Consider the following 13,642-nt stretch of genomic DNA (forward strand, 5'->3'; position numbering starts at 1 on the left):
AATCAAGAAATGAAATTGTAGCTAATGGAGGAGTTTGCCTCGGGGTGGTCACCGCCATGTGTGTGACGGTGCACCGTCCTGGCCTGTCCGATGACTAGCTGGCTGAGGCAGAGAAGCACTGGTGCTAGGGCTGGCACCGCCACTATTCCAGTGGCACCACCACCCCTAGGGTGGTGCCCACCTGGAGGTGGCCGAGAGCAGTGTGTTGGAGGGCGGTCACCGATGTGTCTGATGTAGACAACCAGGTGCACGGCGGTGCACTGTCTGGTCACCACCATAGGTAGGGCGGTGCCACCGTCCCTCTTTACCCGAGAGCACCGAAAGTAAAGGGGGGCACCGCCATGGTCACCGCCATGGGTGCGGCGGTGCACCGCCTCTTTTATCCAGAGAGCAGGAAAATCGGGGGGCTCGACTGGGTGGTCACCGCCACCCTGTCTGGTGCCCCAATGACTAGTTTTTAGCCATTGGAATTTGACCGTTGGCCAGGTCACCGCCATGTCCGGTGCTAGGCACCGCCCTATCCGGTGACCTCACAGAAACACCTTCAAGGGGTATAATGGCTCTATTTGCTTGTGTGGCTATAAATAGAGGGTGTTGCTGGCCTTGGCCCCTCTCTTAGCACCTCATACACTTATGCACACCCTTTGGAAGCTGAGCCACACACTCCACTCACTTGTTCACTTGATTTCATCATCTCGAGTGAGATTGGAGAGCCTCTAGTGCATTACATTGAGTTGCATCATCTTGTGGCACTAGTTGGGTGATTTGGGCTCGTTATGAGCTTGTTACTCTTGGTGTTTGCCGACACCTAGACAGCACGGTGATTGGAGGATCGTTGAGTGGAGTTGGTGATTATCTCTGGCCTCGATCGGTTGCTTGTGAGGGGTCTTGTGCCTTCCCCGACAGAGCGCCAAAGGCAACTCTAGTAAAATGCTCATGTCATTGAGCTACCTCACTTGTGGGTAGGTTCTTACGGTGTCCAATTGTGTGGACAAGGTTCACGCAATACCTCTTAGCCACTGAACCACCTAGTGCTGGTCGACACAACGAAGACTAGCGTGCCGGCAAGCACGTGAACCTCAGGAGAAAAATCTTGTGTCTCTTGTGTGATTGGATTTCTCCTAGTGATTGGATTGTCTTTATCTTGTGATTGGCTCATTCCTCGACGCAGCGATATAATCACCATACTCACTCTTTTATATTCCTTTCAAACTAGTTGTCAAGCTCTTTAGTGTAATTAGTTTTGAGAGCTTGTCACCATTTGGTTCAAGGCTTAACAACCTTCGGTGCAAAATATGGCTCAAATAGTGTTCAACCATATTGGAGGTAAACCACTGTTTTGATTATTTGAAGAGAAGGATGAAGATGTACCTTGGTTCAATCAATGATAAGGTGTGGGATGTGGTAGAGAATGAGTTTGTGATCATTGACCCTACCAATCTTACCGACAATGACAAGATCAACAATCAATGCAACACTATGGCACTCAACACAATATACAATGGCATTGATTCAAAAGTGTTTGAGCAAATCAAAGATCTTGAGAAGGCAAGTGAAGTTTGGGTAAGACTAGAAGAAACATATGAGGGCACTTCAATGATAAAAAGTGCTAAGCTCTATATGCTCAAAGACAAGCTATCAAACTTCAAGATGAAGTATGTTGAGTCCATTCTAGAGATGTTCTTAGGCTACAAGTCATCATCAATGATCTCAAGAGTTTGGGTGAGAAGGTGAAGGATGAGGACTTCTCTCATAACTTCGTGATGTGTTTACCAAAGAGATTCAAGACATTGAGAACTATCATCTTTAGAGGTGGATTGAAGGATGTCACTCCAAATAAGGTGCTTGGTGATGTGATGACCGAGGACCAATACAATAGTGATGGTGAAGAGCTTGTGAAGGTGGAAGATAAGAAGAAGAAGAAGAGTGTAGCATTCAAGGCCAGCACTTCATCATCCAAGAACAAGAACAAAGGCAAGGCTAAGAAGGAAGAAACAAGTGATGAAGAATGCTCTCATTATGATAGTGATGAAGCACTAGCTCTCTTTGTGCGCAAGTTTGGCAAGATGGTGAAGAAGAAAGGCTATGGTGCAAGGAAGAGAAGAGATCACTTCAAGGACAAGGAGTATATGAGGTTGTGCTACAAATGCAAGAGCCCCGATCATGTTGTAGCGGATGGTCCCTACAATAGTGACAATGAGGGTAATGAGAAGAAGAAGAGCAAGAAAGAGAAGAAGGAGAAGAAAGGGAAGAAGATGACCTTCAAGAAGAAGAAGAAGGGTGGATCCTATGTTGTCACATGGGATAGTGATGCCTCCACCAATGATGATTCAAGTGATGATGACAAGGCATCCAAGAAGAAGGCTCTAGCAAGCATTGCTATCAACAACAAGCCTTCACCATTTGACACTCCATCATGCTTCATGGCTAAGGGCTCCAAGGTAAAATATGATGAGAGTGAAAATGATGATAGTGAAAGTGAAAATAATAGTGATGATGATGAATTCTCAAATGAACAACTAATGAACATGCTAGAACAAGCCGACTCAATAATTAACAAGAAAAGCAAGAAGTGTAAAGAATTGCAAAAGAAGCTTAGTGCTCTTGTGAAATCCTTTGTTGAGCTCAATGCTACTCATGAGAGGCTAGTGAAAGCCCATGAGAAGCTTGGTAAAGCTCACACCAAGCTTGAAAAGGCTCACTCCTTACTTCTTGAACAAGATAAGGAAAGGGTCATAGTATCATGTGATGTGGGCATAACATGTGACATTATTGAAGAATCATTTTATGAACCTATTGTTGTTGCTCCCACTAACCCTTCTTGTAGCTCATCATCCACCACCGCTACCACTCCTACCTCTACTACTAGTGATGGTTTCACTTGTAATGCCTCACTAATGGTTGAGAATGAGACTCTCAAGAGAGAGGTGGATGAGCTCACTCACGCCCTAGGTAAGGCCTATGGCGGTGAGGCCCGCTTGTTAAAGTGCTTGGGTAGCCAAAGGTTCTCTCTTAACAAAGAGGGATTGGGCTATACCCCTAGAAAGGCAAAGCGGCCTTTACTACTCCTAAAGCTAGCTTTGTGAAGAGCAATGGTCGGTTTTGCAATAGATGCAAGCAAGTAGGGCACTTAGAACAATCTTGCATAAAGAACAAGAACAAGAACAATGCTAATGTATCCTCAATTTGTTTTAATTCTTGTTACATGCTTACCAAGGGTGTGAATGATGTGAAGGCTAAGTTCATTGGTACACCTATTGTGGGCTCAAAGAAGAAAGCCATTTGGGTATCAAAGACCTTAGTAACTAACCTTCAAGGACCCAAGCAAGTTGGGGTACCTAAAAAGAATTGATTTTATTTTGTAGGTAAACTATAAAGTTGGAGGAAGGTATTGGGTGCTTGATAGTGGGTGCACACAACACATGACTGGTGATCCAAGAATGTTCAATTCAATCAACTCAAATGATGACAATGGGGTTGATAGCACAATATTTTGGGACAATGGTAAAGGCAAGGTCAAGGGGCTTAGTAAGATTACAATATCCAATGACTTGAGCATTTCCAATGTGCTACTAGTAGAGAGCTTGAACTTCAACCTATTATCGGTAGCTCAATTATGTGATCTTGGTTTCAAATGCATATTTAGTGTGGATGATGTAGAGATCATAAGTGTAGATGGTTCTAACTTGATATTCAAAGGTTTTATATATGAGAATCTATACTTGGTTGATTTCAATACTACATAAGCTCAATTGTCAACATATTTGCTCACTAAGTCTAGCATGGGTTGGTTATGGCATAGAAGGCTTGGTCATGTTGGAATAAAACAATTGAACAAGTTGATTAAGTATGACCTAGTTAGAGGCTTGAAAGATGTCACATTTGAGAAGGATAAGCTTTGTAGTGCATGTCAAGCCAGAAAATAAGTTGGCAACACACATCCTAAGAAGAGCATGATGAGCACATCCAAAGCATTTGAGTTGTTGCACATAAACTTGTTTGGACCAACCACATATACTAGTATTTATGGAAACAAATATGGATTTGTGATAGTGTATGATTTCGCTAGATATACATGGATGTTCTTTCTTGTTAACAAGAGTGATGTGTTTGCAACCTTCAAAACATTCATCAAGAGAATTCACAATGAGTTTGAAACAACCATAAAAAAGTGAGAAGTGACAATGGAAGTGAGTTCAATAATACAAGAATTGATGAGCTTTGTAATGAGTTTGGAATTAGGCATTAATTCTCGACCAAGTACACTCCTCAATCAAATGGCCTAGTTAAGAGGAAGAATAGAACCTTGATTGACATGGCAAGATCAATGTTAAGTGAGTACAATGTGAGTCATTCATTTTGGACCGAAGCAATCAACACGGCTTGCTACTATAGCAACTGACTCTATTGTCATCCATTGAAGGAGAAGACCCCATATGAGCTCTTGAATAATAAAAGCCCAATATTACATACTTTTGGGTTTTTATTTGCAAATGCTATATATTGAAGAAAGGCACAAGATTGAGCAAGTTTGAGAAGAAATGTGATGAAGGTTTCTTGCTTGATTACTCCACTACTAGCAAGGCTTATAGAGTTTGGAATTTGGCTAGTGGTACTCTTGAGGAGGTTCATGATGTGAAATTTGATGAAACCAAAGGTTCCCAAGAGGAAGATGAGAATATAGATGATATGAGAGGCACTCAATTGGTTAATGCAATAAAGAACATGGACATTGGTGATATAAGGCCTAGAGAGGTGATTGATGTTGAAGATGACAAGAATCAAGTGCTCTCTAATTCAAATGTGCAAGCTAGTGGCTCTCATGATCATGATCATGATCATGATCAAGCAAGTGCTAGTGATGACAAAGTGCAAGATCAACAAGTGACTAGTTCATCATCTCAACCAAATGATCAGTCAAATGCAAGCAATCAAGTGCAAGTGCTCCAACCAACCAATATTGCAAGAGATCATCATTTGGACTCTATAATTAGAGATATCTCAAGAGGTGTACAAACAAGATCAAGATTGGTATTATTTTATGAATATTTCTCATTTGTGTCATCCATTGAACCAAAGAAGATAGATGAAGCTTTGTTGGATGTTGATTGGGTTAGTGAAGAGTGCATTTCTCAATGGCTACATCAATGAAAAAGTATATGTTGAGCAACCTCCCGGTTTTGAAGATGTGAAGAAGCCCAACCATGTTTACAAGCTAAGAAAGGCATTGTATGGTTTGAAGCAAGCACCTAGAGCATGTTATGAGAGATTAAGAGATTTCTTGCTCTCTAAAGGGTTTAAGATGGATAAGGTTGACACCACTCTCTTCACCAAGAAGATAGGCAATTACTTGTTTGTGTTGTAAATCTATGTTGATGACATCATATTTGGATCAACCAATCAAGATTTTTCTGAAGAGTTTGGAAAGATTATGGCTAATGAGTTTGAAATGTCCATGATCGGAGAGCTTAGTTACTTCCTTGGTCTTTAAATTAAGCAATTGAAGAATGATACATTTGTTAGTCAAGGCAAGTACATCAAAGACATGCTCAAGAAATTTGGAATGAATGATGCAAAGTCAATTAGTACACCAATGGGGACAAATGGAAACTTGGATAGTGATGCAAGTGGAAATATGGTGGATCAAAAGATGTATCGGTCTATGATTGGAAGCCTACTCTATCTGACCGCTTTAAGGCCGGATGTGATGTTTAGTGTATGCATGTGTGCTAGATTTCAAACCTCACCAAGATAAAGTTATTTGAAGGCAACTAATAGAATATTGAGGTACTTGAAGCATACACAAAATGTTGGATTGTGGTATCCCAAAGGAGCAAGATTTGAGTTGATTGGATATTCGGACTCTGATTACGCGGGATGCAAAGTTGAGAGAAAGAGCACATCGAGCACATGTCAACTATTGGGAAGATCACTTGTGTCTTGGTCATCAAAGAAGCAAAATAGTGTATCACTTTCAACCGCCGAAGTAGAGTATATTTCGGCCGGTAGTTATTGTGCATAATTACTTTGGATGAAGGCTACTTCGAGTGATTTTAGAATCAAGTTCAAGCAAGTGCCATTGCTATGTGACAATAAGAGTGCAATCAAGCTCACCAACAATCCGGTTCAACATGCAAGAACAAAGCACATTGATGTCCGCCATCATTTCATAAGAGATCACCAATAAAAAGGGACATTTGCATTAAAAGTGTGGGCACCGATGATCAACTTGCCGATATATTTACCAAGCCACTTGATGAGAAGAGGTTTTGCATGCTAAGGAATGAATTGAACATACTTGACTTCTCTAATATGTGTTGATGCACCCCCATATATGGCATGCCTTTTCTTCGAGCAAAGCAAGGTAAAGTTGTTTGACATGTCATTCATCCATTGCTAAGGGCTTGTTTAGTACATCTAGTAATTCCTCACATGTCTTAGGCTCATTCATGAAAATCAAATGAATTTAATACTTGTATGGTACCACTATTGCGTGTATGCTTGAAATGATCTAGTGGTAACATATGACATGTTTGTGGGCTTGTGAACCTAGTGTTTAATCTAGAAAATGAGCTATAAGTGTTTAACTCAACATGGTGCATGATAACCCTTATTTGGAGGTGTGAAGAAGCTTACCCTTGGATCAAACCGAGTTAAATATCTTTTGCAAGTGATCTATATTAAACCAAATTGGGAAAATGATCCTCATTTAACATGGTTTCACCCCAACCTATCCAAATTTTGAGCTCACCTTTTGTGCTAATTGTTGACAAAGGGGTAGAGAAATTCACAAAGATTCACAAAGATAGCAAGAGATAGGGGGAGCAAACAAATAAAATGATTTTGTAGGGGAATCAATTAAAATTTGAAGCACACAAGTAGGGGAAGCAAGCTCATAAACTTGTATGTTGTATTTGTATGTGCATTACATATGTTTGCTTGCATGACACAAGTTTTAAATTTCATATTCATGCTTGTGTGGTGTATGCTAGTAGTAACTTGAATGATGAATGAAGCACTAGCATGCATAGGAAGAGTAACTAGACTTGTGCTTATCTTGTAAAAACTAGACCCTTTCATATAATTTTGATCTCACGGGGTTTTCTAGTTTTTGTGAATGTCTAGTTACTAATGGTGCTAAGGATGGTGTACAAATGGCAACTCCGATTGGTATCACCCTTCAAAGGTCCATTCTTTACACCTTAGCATCATTTGGCAGACATTACTTCCCCACACTTCCTAATCTATGCATATGTGCAAGCTTTCAAATCCAAACTCTTTGCACATATGTAGGGGAGCTAATGCTACCAATTTTGGGTTTATGAAACTTGTCCATAACCTTTACACATGGTAATATGCTTGTGCAAGCAACATGAATCCAAAAAGATTTTATTGAATATCTTTGTAAATAGGCTATCATTAATTACCAAAAAGGGGGAGATTGAAAGCCCTTGTTTGGTTTTGGATAATTGATGAAACCTATGCACTAACCTTTGTCATGAGATGTGATATGAGCTAGGTTGGTGCAATCCAAGTATGGAGCATGGTGGTACTCAATTAGTGATGATGATCACATAAAATAATGAAGATGGCCACATGTGATGATGATCACTTGGAAAAGAAGAAAGAGAAAAACAAAACCGTATGGAGATCAAGGCAATGTTATAAATAGGGGTTTTGTTTCGGTGATCAAGACACTTTAGAGAGTGTTATCATATTTAGGATAGATGGTCGTACTATTAAGAGGGGGTTTTAACTAGATAATTTGGTCATCTATTGCCACTAGGTGTTGAACTTCATGCATTGCATTTAGGCCTAGTGCACATCGGAGAGCAAGCGAAAATATTTTGAGAAATGCTAACTTGGCTCTAACATGTTTTGAGAAAACACTTTGAGGGTTAGCAACGCTTGGAAAAGAGAGTTAGACTGCTTGTGGATCGAATCGAGAAACGAAATCGCAGCTAATGGAAGAGTTTGCCTCGGGGTGGTCACCTAGTAGAGCTCTTTAGTGTAGACTTGTTAAGAGCTCGTAGTGAGTAATGACATAGCCATTGTTTGTGTCTAGTGATCATAGCAACTAGAATTATTGGATAGGTGGCTTGCAACCCTTGTAGAGTTAGAGCAAAATTACATTTCGTCATTTAAGTTACTAACCACTTGTTCTAGTATGTTTGTAGAAAATTTTTATAGGCTATTCACTTCCTCTAGCCATTTAGGACCTTTCATTGTTCAAGGATGATACAATTAGTTAGGGCAAACTGAAGTTTACGTGCCTCCTTAACGAAAACGCGTGAGGGGTCGGAGTACTCGGTGTAAGGGATCAAGGTATGCACCCTGTTCGCTTATGCTAAAATTTGACTTATACTGTTGCTTATACTGAAATGTTATGAAAAAAATACTATTTTATAACTGAAAAATAGTTCCGAATAAGTTCCAGGACGATCGATGTTTTTGAGTGGTGGCGACAAGCAACAGTTCAGGACGGGCCTTTTGTCACTAACAACACTTAGTGGCGGATCCGGTTCTGTGACTGAGTGTGGGCGTGTGGCTATCCTAACGTGAGTGTTGGTCACATGAAGGCCGCGGGTGCCCCTTAGGCTAGCACCAACGTGGCGACTTAATTTGTTAGTGGCTTTGTGAGGCTAACTAGGCTCGGATGTCAGTGTGTAGATGTTGGGTGCACTGCAGGTGTCAGTTTGACCTACAGAGGCTGCTATATGGCCTCGAGAGTCGGGAGAGAGCGATCGTCCAAAAGAGAGTGAGCGAGGGAGAAGTATTGTCAGTTTTTGCAGGTCGTGGTAAAGTTAGAGCATGTGCTTGTGCTGGAAAAGTAGCAGTCTCAGCTTATCTATGTCTATATGGACGCAATAATTTTCTGAAGCCGATGCTTTTGTTACCTTGCGTTGGTGAAGCCCTTATATTGTTATGCTGCGGGTTGCGACCATAACTTGTTGGAGTCCCGATCAAAATGCACATGTGACTTTGGACTCAATCATCGACCGTCTTACACTTTTACCAAGAGGTCACTCAACTCCAACAATATAAATTGCCAACAAACTAATTATATGTATTATATATGTACAAGTATGGAGAACACTTCTATGTAACAACCGCACACCTTTGACTACTTGCAAAGAAAACCGTTGGGGGAGTCTTCTGGCATGGTTCATAGGTATATGCTACCTCACGTGAGCAAGAAGCTGATAAAGATTGAAGCCATGCATTCCCTTTTAGAAAAACTAAAAAAGCATCACGCACGACTGAATTAGGAATGAGAAGTTGAGATAAGATTTTACACTAGAGAATGCTTAATTAACATACACAATGACATGTGAAATGAAACAAAGTGTATGCAAATCAAGGCAAAACCGTATCGTAGCATTATTCCAAAATCATTGATACGCTGGCTGTAATTTTATGTCAGATATTTTATTTTAGAAGGAAATGTTGAGCTAACAAAACTAACTGTGGATGAGTCAAAATAAAAATGAATTTAAACAATTAGCTACCGCGCAATGATCAAGGGCTAAACCTTTAACAAATATATATATGTTTATCACCCCCAGCCAATCATAATTTAGACCATGTTCGCTTGAACTTATCAGCCGTACCGTTTCAGCGAAATAACAGTGTTTTTCTCTCACAACAAAACAGCATCAGTATCAGCATCAACATCAGCCGTTTTTCTAGCCAGCCGAACAGGGCCTTAGCTTACATTTGAAATAAGCCTTGGAGCTTTGCAGCGGAAAGCTTAATTTCTGAGATTTCTCTTAGCTAGGTTAGTTTTCATGTACTGCAGTGTATAGTTGAGTCCAGCAATCAACCAACAAGTTGTAGCAATCTATGTTACCCAAGTAAAATGCAGACATATTGCAACTATTTTTTTCTTCCTGTACATAATTCTTCCAGTGAGCAGCAATATCTATCATACATACATGAAATGCAAACGGTCCTTGAGTTTTTTAAGGAACAAACCAGCAGCGATGGGGATAAAAAAGTCCCATTCCTTCCGTTCAGTGACGAAATTAATTTAATTAATTAGCATCTCGGCGTGAAGCAGAGTCATACTCAGAATTACATTTTCCGTTTTCCCCTCCAAATTAGAGCTAGACTACTAGAGATATATCATATATAGCCATTCAGCCATAGCCAGTACTAGACACATACCGAGCACTAATTAAGTTTTGAAACAAAATCTAGCAATCTTTCATGTCATTCCTCTGCATGTATAGTATATATGTGTCAAATACGGATCAACAATGAGAAGGCAGTTTGTAAAAAGAGTGGGAGAGGAATCTGATTCTCCCGGGGGCCCTGAGTGTTTCAAACAAGAGGAACCAATAATTAGCACCAAAGTGAATTGTTAACTAAAAATACTTACCAATCCCATTACCATTTCATCATTGTACAATTGGCTTCCAAGCAAAGATTATGTGGCTCCCACACACCGTAAGCACCACCAATTAATTTGGAGATACTGTAGCAGCTTAGTGTGTCACTACTTTGCCGATGGCAGCAGCATGACAGAGATTGCGTTTCTAACTAGCAGCTAGCTAGCGTACAGATTTCTTCATTCTAGTTTATTATACTTATCTACGATCGAGCCTGCGCATGCACATACGATACACATCATGCTCATGAGCTAGTTAAATGCAATACAACTCATACATACAGGATTGGAATCACAGCTCGCCGTGCGGGCCGTAGAGGAACGTCGGCGGCGAGAACGCGGAGTAGCTGTTGTCGATCAGCTGCGGCGCGAAGCTGTCGTCGTCGTCGTAAGCCGGCACTGAGACTTGGATCGCGCCGGCAGCGGAGGCGGAGGCGGCGTCCGATGACGGGGTGCTGACAGGGCTGGGCAGCAGCATCGCGCCCGCCTGATGCTGCGGCTCCACGGGGCTGCCCCCGCTGCTGCTGCCGCCGCCGCTGTACTTGTACGGGTCGGCGTGGCGGCCGGTGAGCTCCTGCACCAGCGCGCGGAAGCCCGCCTCGCTGGTCGTCACCCGCACGGGGTTGCCGATGAACACCACCTTGATCGGTGGCTTCTTTCCGCCGCCGGCAGAAGCCTTCCCCTTGCGCTTGCCCGAGCTGGTGCTGGTCACCGCGCCCGCGCCTTGGTGAGCATTGCTCTTGAAACCGTACTGCTTCCTGCGAATCCCCGGCCCGTCCATAGCCGGCCGGCCGACCGACCGATAGATCGATCTACGGATCAGAGAACCGAGCTGATGATCGAAGGGGCTAATGGTGCTGCAGGTGCACAGGGGATGGTGGAGGGAGTAGTGGCGATGCTGTGTGCTGGGAGAGGGATGGGGAGTATTATAAGATAGTGGATGAGTTTCCCGATTTAGGAGCCATGAAAGGACAACGGGCACGGAAGAAGGAATTAGTGTGCACCTATCGTGATCGTGGTACAGACGGGTGTTTACAAATTGTGGCTCTGGTTTGAGACCCAAGTGGAACTCCGCCTTGTACACTGAGAATTGATGGTAGCCATGTGGGGGTGGGGAACTGGGGGAGGAGATGGGGGAAATTGGCCAAGTCTACCCATGGTCTTGCACTTCGTTTCTTTTCTGAGAACACAATATGCTCATATAAATCAATGTACATTCACTCAGTTCTATAAACGCACGTATGTACATCTACCCGTAGCACCTTCGATATATAGACTGATTGATAAAGTCACTACTAACCACAGACACCCATGGAAAAATAGCGTCGATTTTTTGTTGAAATAAATTGCAAGCGTCATGCCAATTGCCAACAGAGGACTTGAATCTAAGTGAGTAGACTCTATCAGTAAAAATCTACTAACGGTCCAGTTCATCACCCATGGTTGTGTCTCCATATATGAACTATTCTAGCCTTAATTATATTTTTACATGATGGACGTTGAAATTGTACGCCTTGCAATCTTCAGCTCATATTTTGCCCCTTAACTCTAGAAACACATGATTTTCTCTTAGACTATAATACACCAATGATCCTTAAACTTGTCTATAGATGTGCGCTCCCTCCGTCCCACAAAGAGAGTGTTATTCTCATTTTTTGAGAATTCAAATATTTTTAACTTTAATCAAATATATATAAGAAATTATTTTTACAAGAAACTTATTTGGAGCTACAAATTGCTAATATTTTTTTATAAATCTAGTTAAAATTTTAAAAGTTTGACCTGCGCAGAACTCTAAGCGACACTTTTTTTGGGGACGGATGAAGTACTATTCAACTCCATGAACTATCCAAATATTAATTCGCGGTCTTGCATCTGTGAACTTACTATAAGTGGATTGCAAATGTTGAAAACAAAAGTTCAACCCTTTGACAATTTTGCCAACTGACTTGGACTAGAGAGAGAACATGGAAGAACACGATGCTATGGGATACCTTGTATGTTTATTAGGGACAACAAACTTTGAACTAATAGTTTGGGGGGGGGGGGGGGGGGGGCTCGATGATATCTTAGATAAATTTAAAGACCACTAGTCTATTTTCACCCTTTCTCTTACATCAATAGTATTAAAAAGCAATGGACCAACAAAGTCATCAATGCAAAAGATGAAAACACTATTAAGATAACTCTACATCAATTTCGGTCGTATCCATACGAGCCCCGCCTAGGGCCAAGGAAACGCCGCCGTCGCCCTTGCTTTCCTCGCGTGTCACCACGCTTCTGCCAAGGCCCCCTCTCCTTCTTCCTCTATGGCGCGTTTGTCGAGGATAAGAAGGGGAGGAGACCCATCTCTTTAATTTTCCGTAGTTTTTTTTCCAGTTGCTTAGGGTTCATATCCAAATAAATCTTCTTGCAAAATCAGATGATTTTCGTTCAGGGTAGTGTTTCTTGAGACGATTTTGATGATTGCCATGATGACATCGCCGTTGTAGGCATCAATTTCATCGGCATGCGGCCAAGTTGTGGCCATTATCTTCAAGGGGAGTGATGCTTCTGGACGCCTGCAACGAAGACAGCTACTTCAGGTCATCGATCTCATTGTCGTTGGTCACAGGGAGGATTTGAAGGTTGAAAGGTGATGAGTCTGCATCCTATGCTGATCCCAACGATGCAACTGCCGATATTTTCTTTCATCGATTCAGATGCGTTTTAGACTAGTTCTTCCGAAGCGTTGGATATTGTGGTATGTCCAATGTTTAGGGGTTGGTTGTTGGATTTGGCATAAGGATTGCACTTTGGCTCCGGCGTGAGGGATGCCATTGGGGAAGAAGAAGATGAAAGAAACTAGATATAATATTATTGTCGGTGTTTTAAGTTACCAACTAGTAAATTTCTAGTATTACGCGTCTGGCTCGAATGGTGTGCTTAGAGGACACGAGGTTTATACTGGTTCAGGCAGAAAGTCCCTACGTCTAGTTCGTCGCTACTGCTCGTGTTACTAGCACTAAAAGTTTATAGTAGGGTTAGAAACGAGGGAGAGAGAGATAGGTCCTAAGTCTCTGATGTGCGTGTGCTCCTAAGGCGTGTTAGGGCATGTGTTTTGATGTCTACAGCCATGTAGAGTGGTGAATCACCGTCCCCTCTCCTGGGACGTCCTGTTTCCCCTTTTATAGACGAAGGGGAAGAGCAGGTTACACAGAGAGAAAGAGGGAGAAGAGCCAAGGAGAGGAAGGCTTCCAGGACCACCGGGCC

The 13,642-nt window shown here is 42.0% G+C and overlaps 1 protein-coding gene across 1 annotated transcript; it reads right to left on the reverse strand.

Moving 5' to 3' along the window:
* Window positions 1–10,391: 10,391 nt before the first annotated feature.
* LOC136510005 (uncharacterized) lies at window positions 10,392–11,353 on the reverse strand. The gene has a single exon (XM_066504581.1). The coding sequence runs from the start codon at window positions 11,169–11,171 to the stop codon at window positions 10,683–10,685; it is 489 nt and encodes a 162-aa protein (XP_066360678.1). The 5' UTR covers window positions 11,172–11,353; the 3' UTR covers window positions 10,392–10,682.
* Between the last annotated feature and the right edge of the window lie 2,289 nt (window positions 11,354–13,642).

Source organism: Miscanthus floridulus, chromosome 16, assembly GCF_019320115.1.
Source record: "Miscanthus floridulus cultivar M001 chromosome 16, ASM1932011v1, whole genome shotgun sequence".
NCBI lineage: Eukaryota > Viridiplantae > Streptophyta > Magnoliopsida > Poales > Poaceae > Miscanthus > Miscanthus floridulus.

Bases quoted from the DNA above. Each gene is read 5' to 3' on its own strand.
- LOC136510005 (XM_066504581.1), bottom strand. From the start codon at position 11,171: ATGGACGGGCCGGGGATTCGCAGGAAGCAGTACGGTTTCAAGAGCAAT.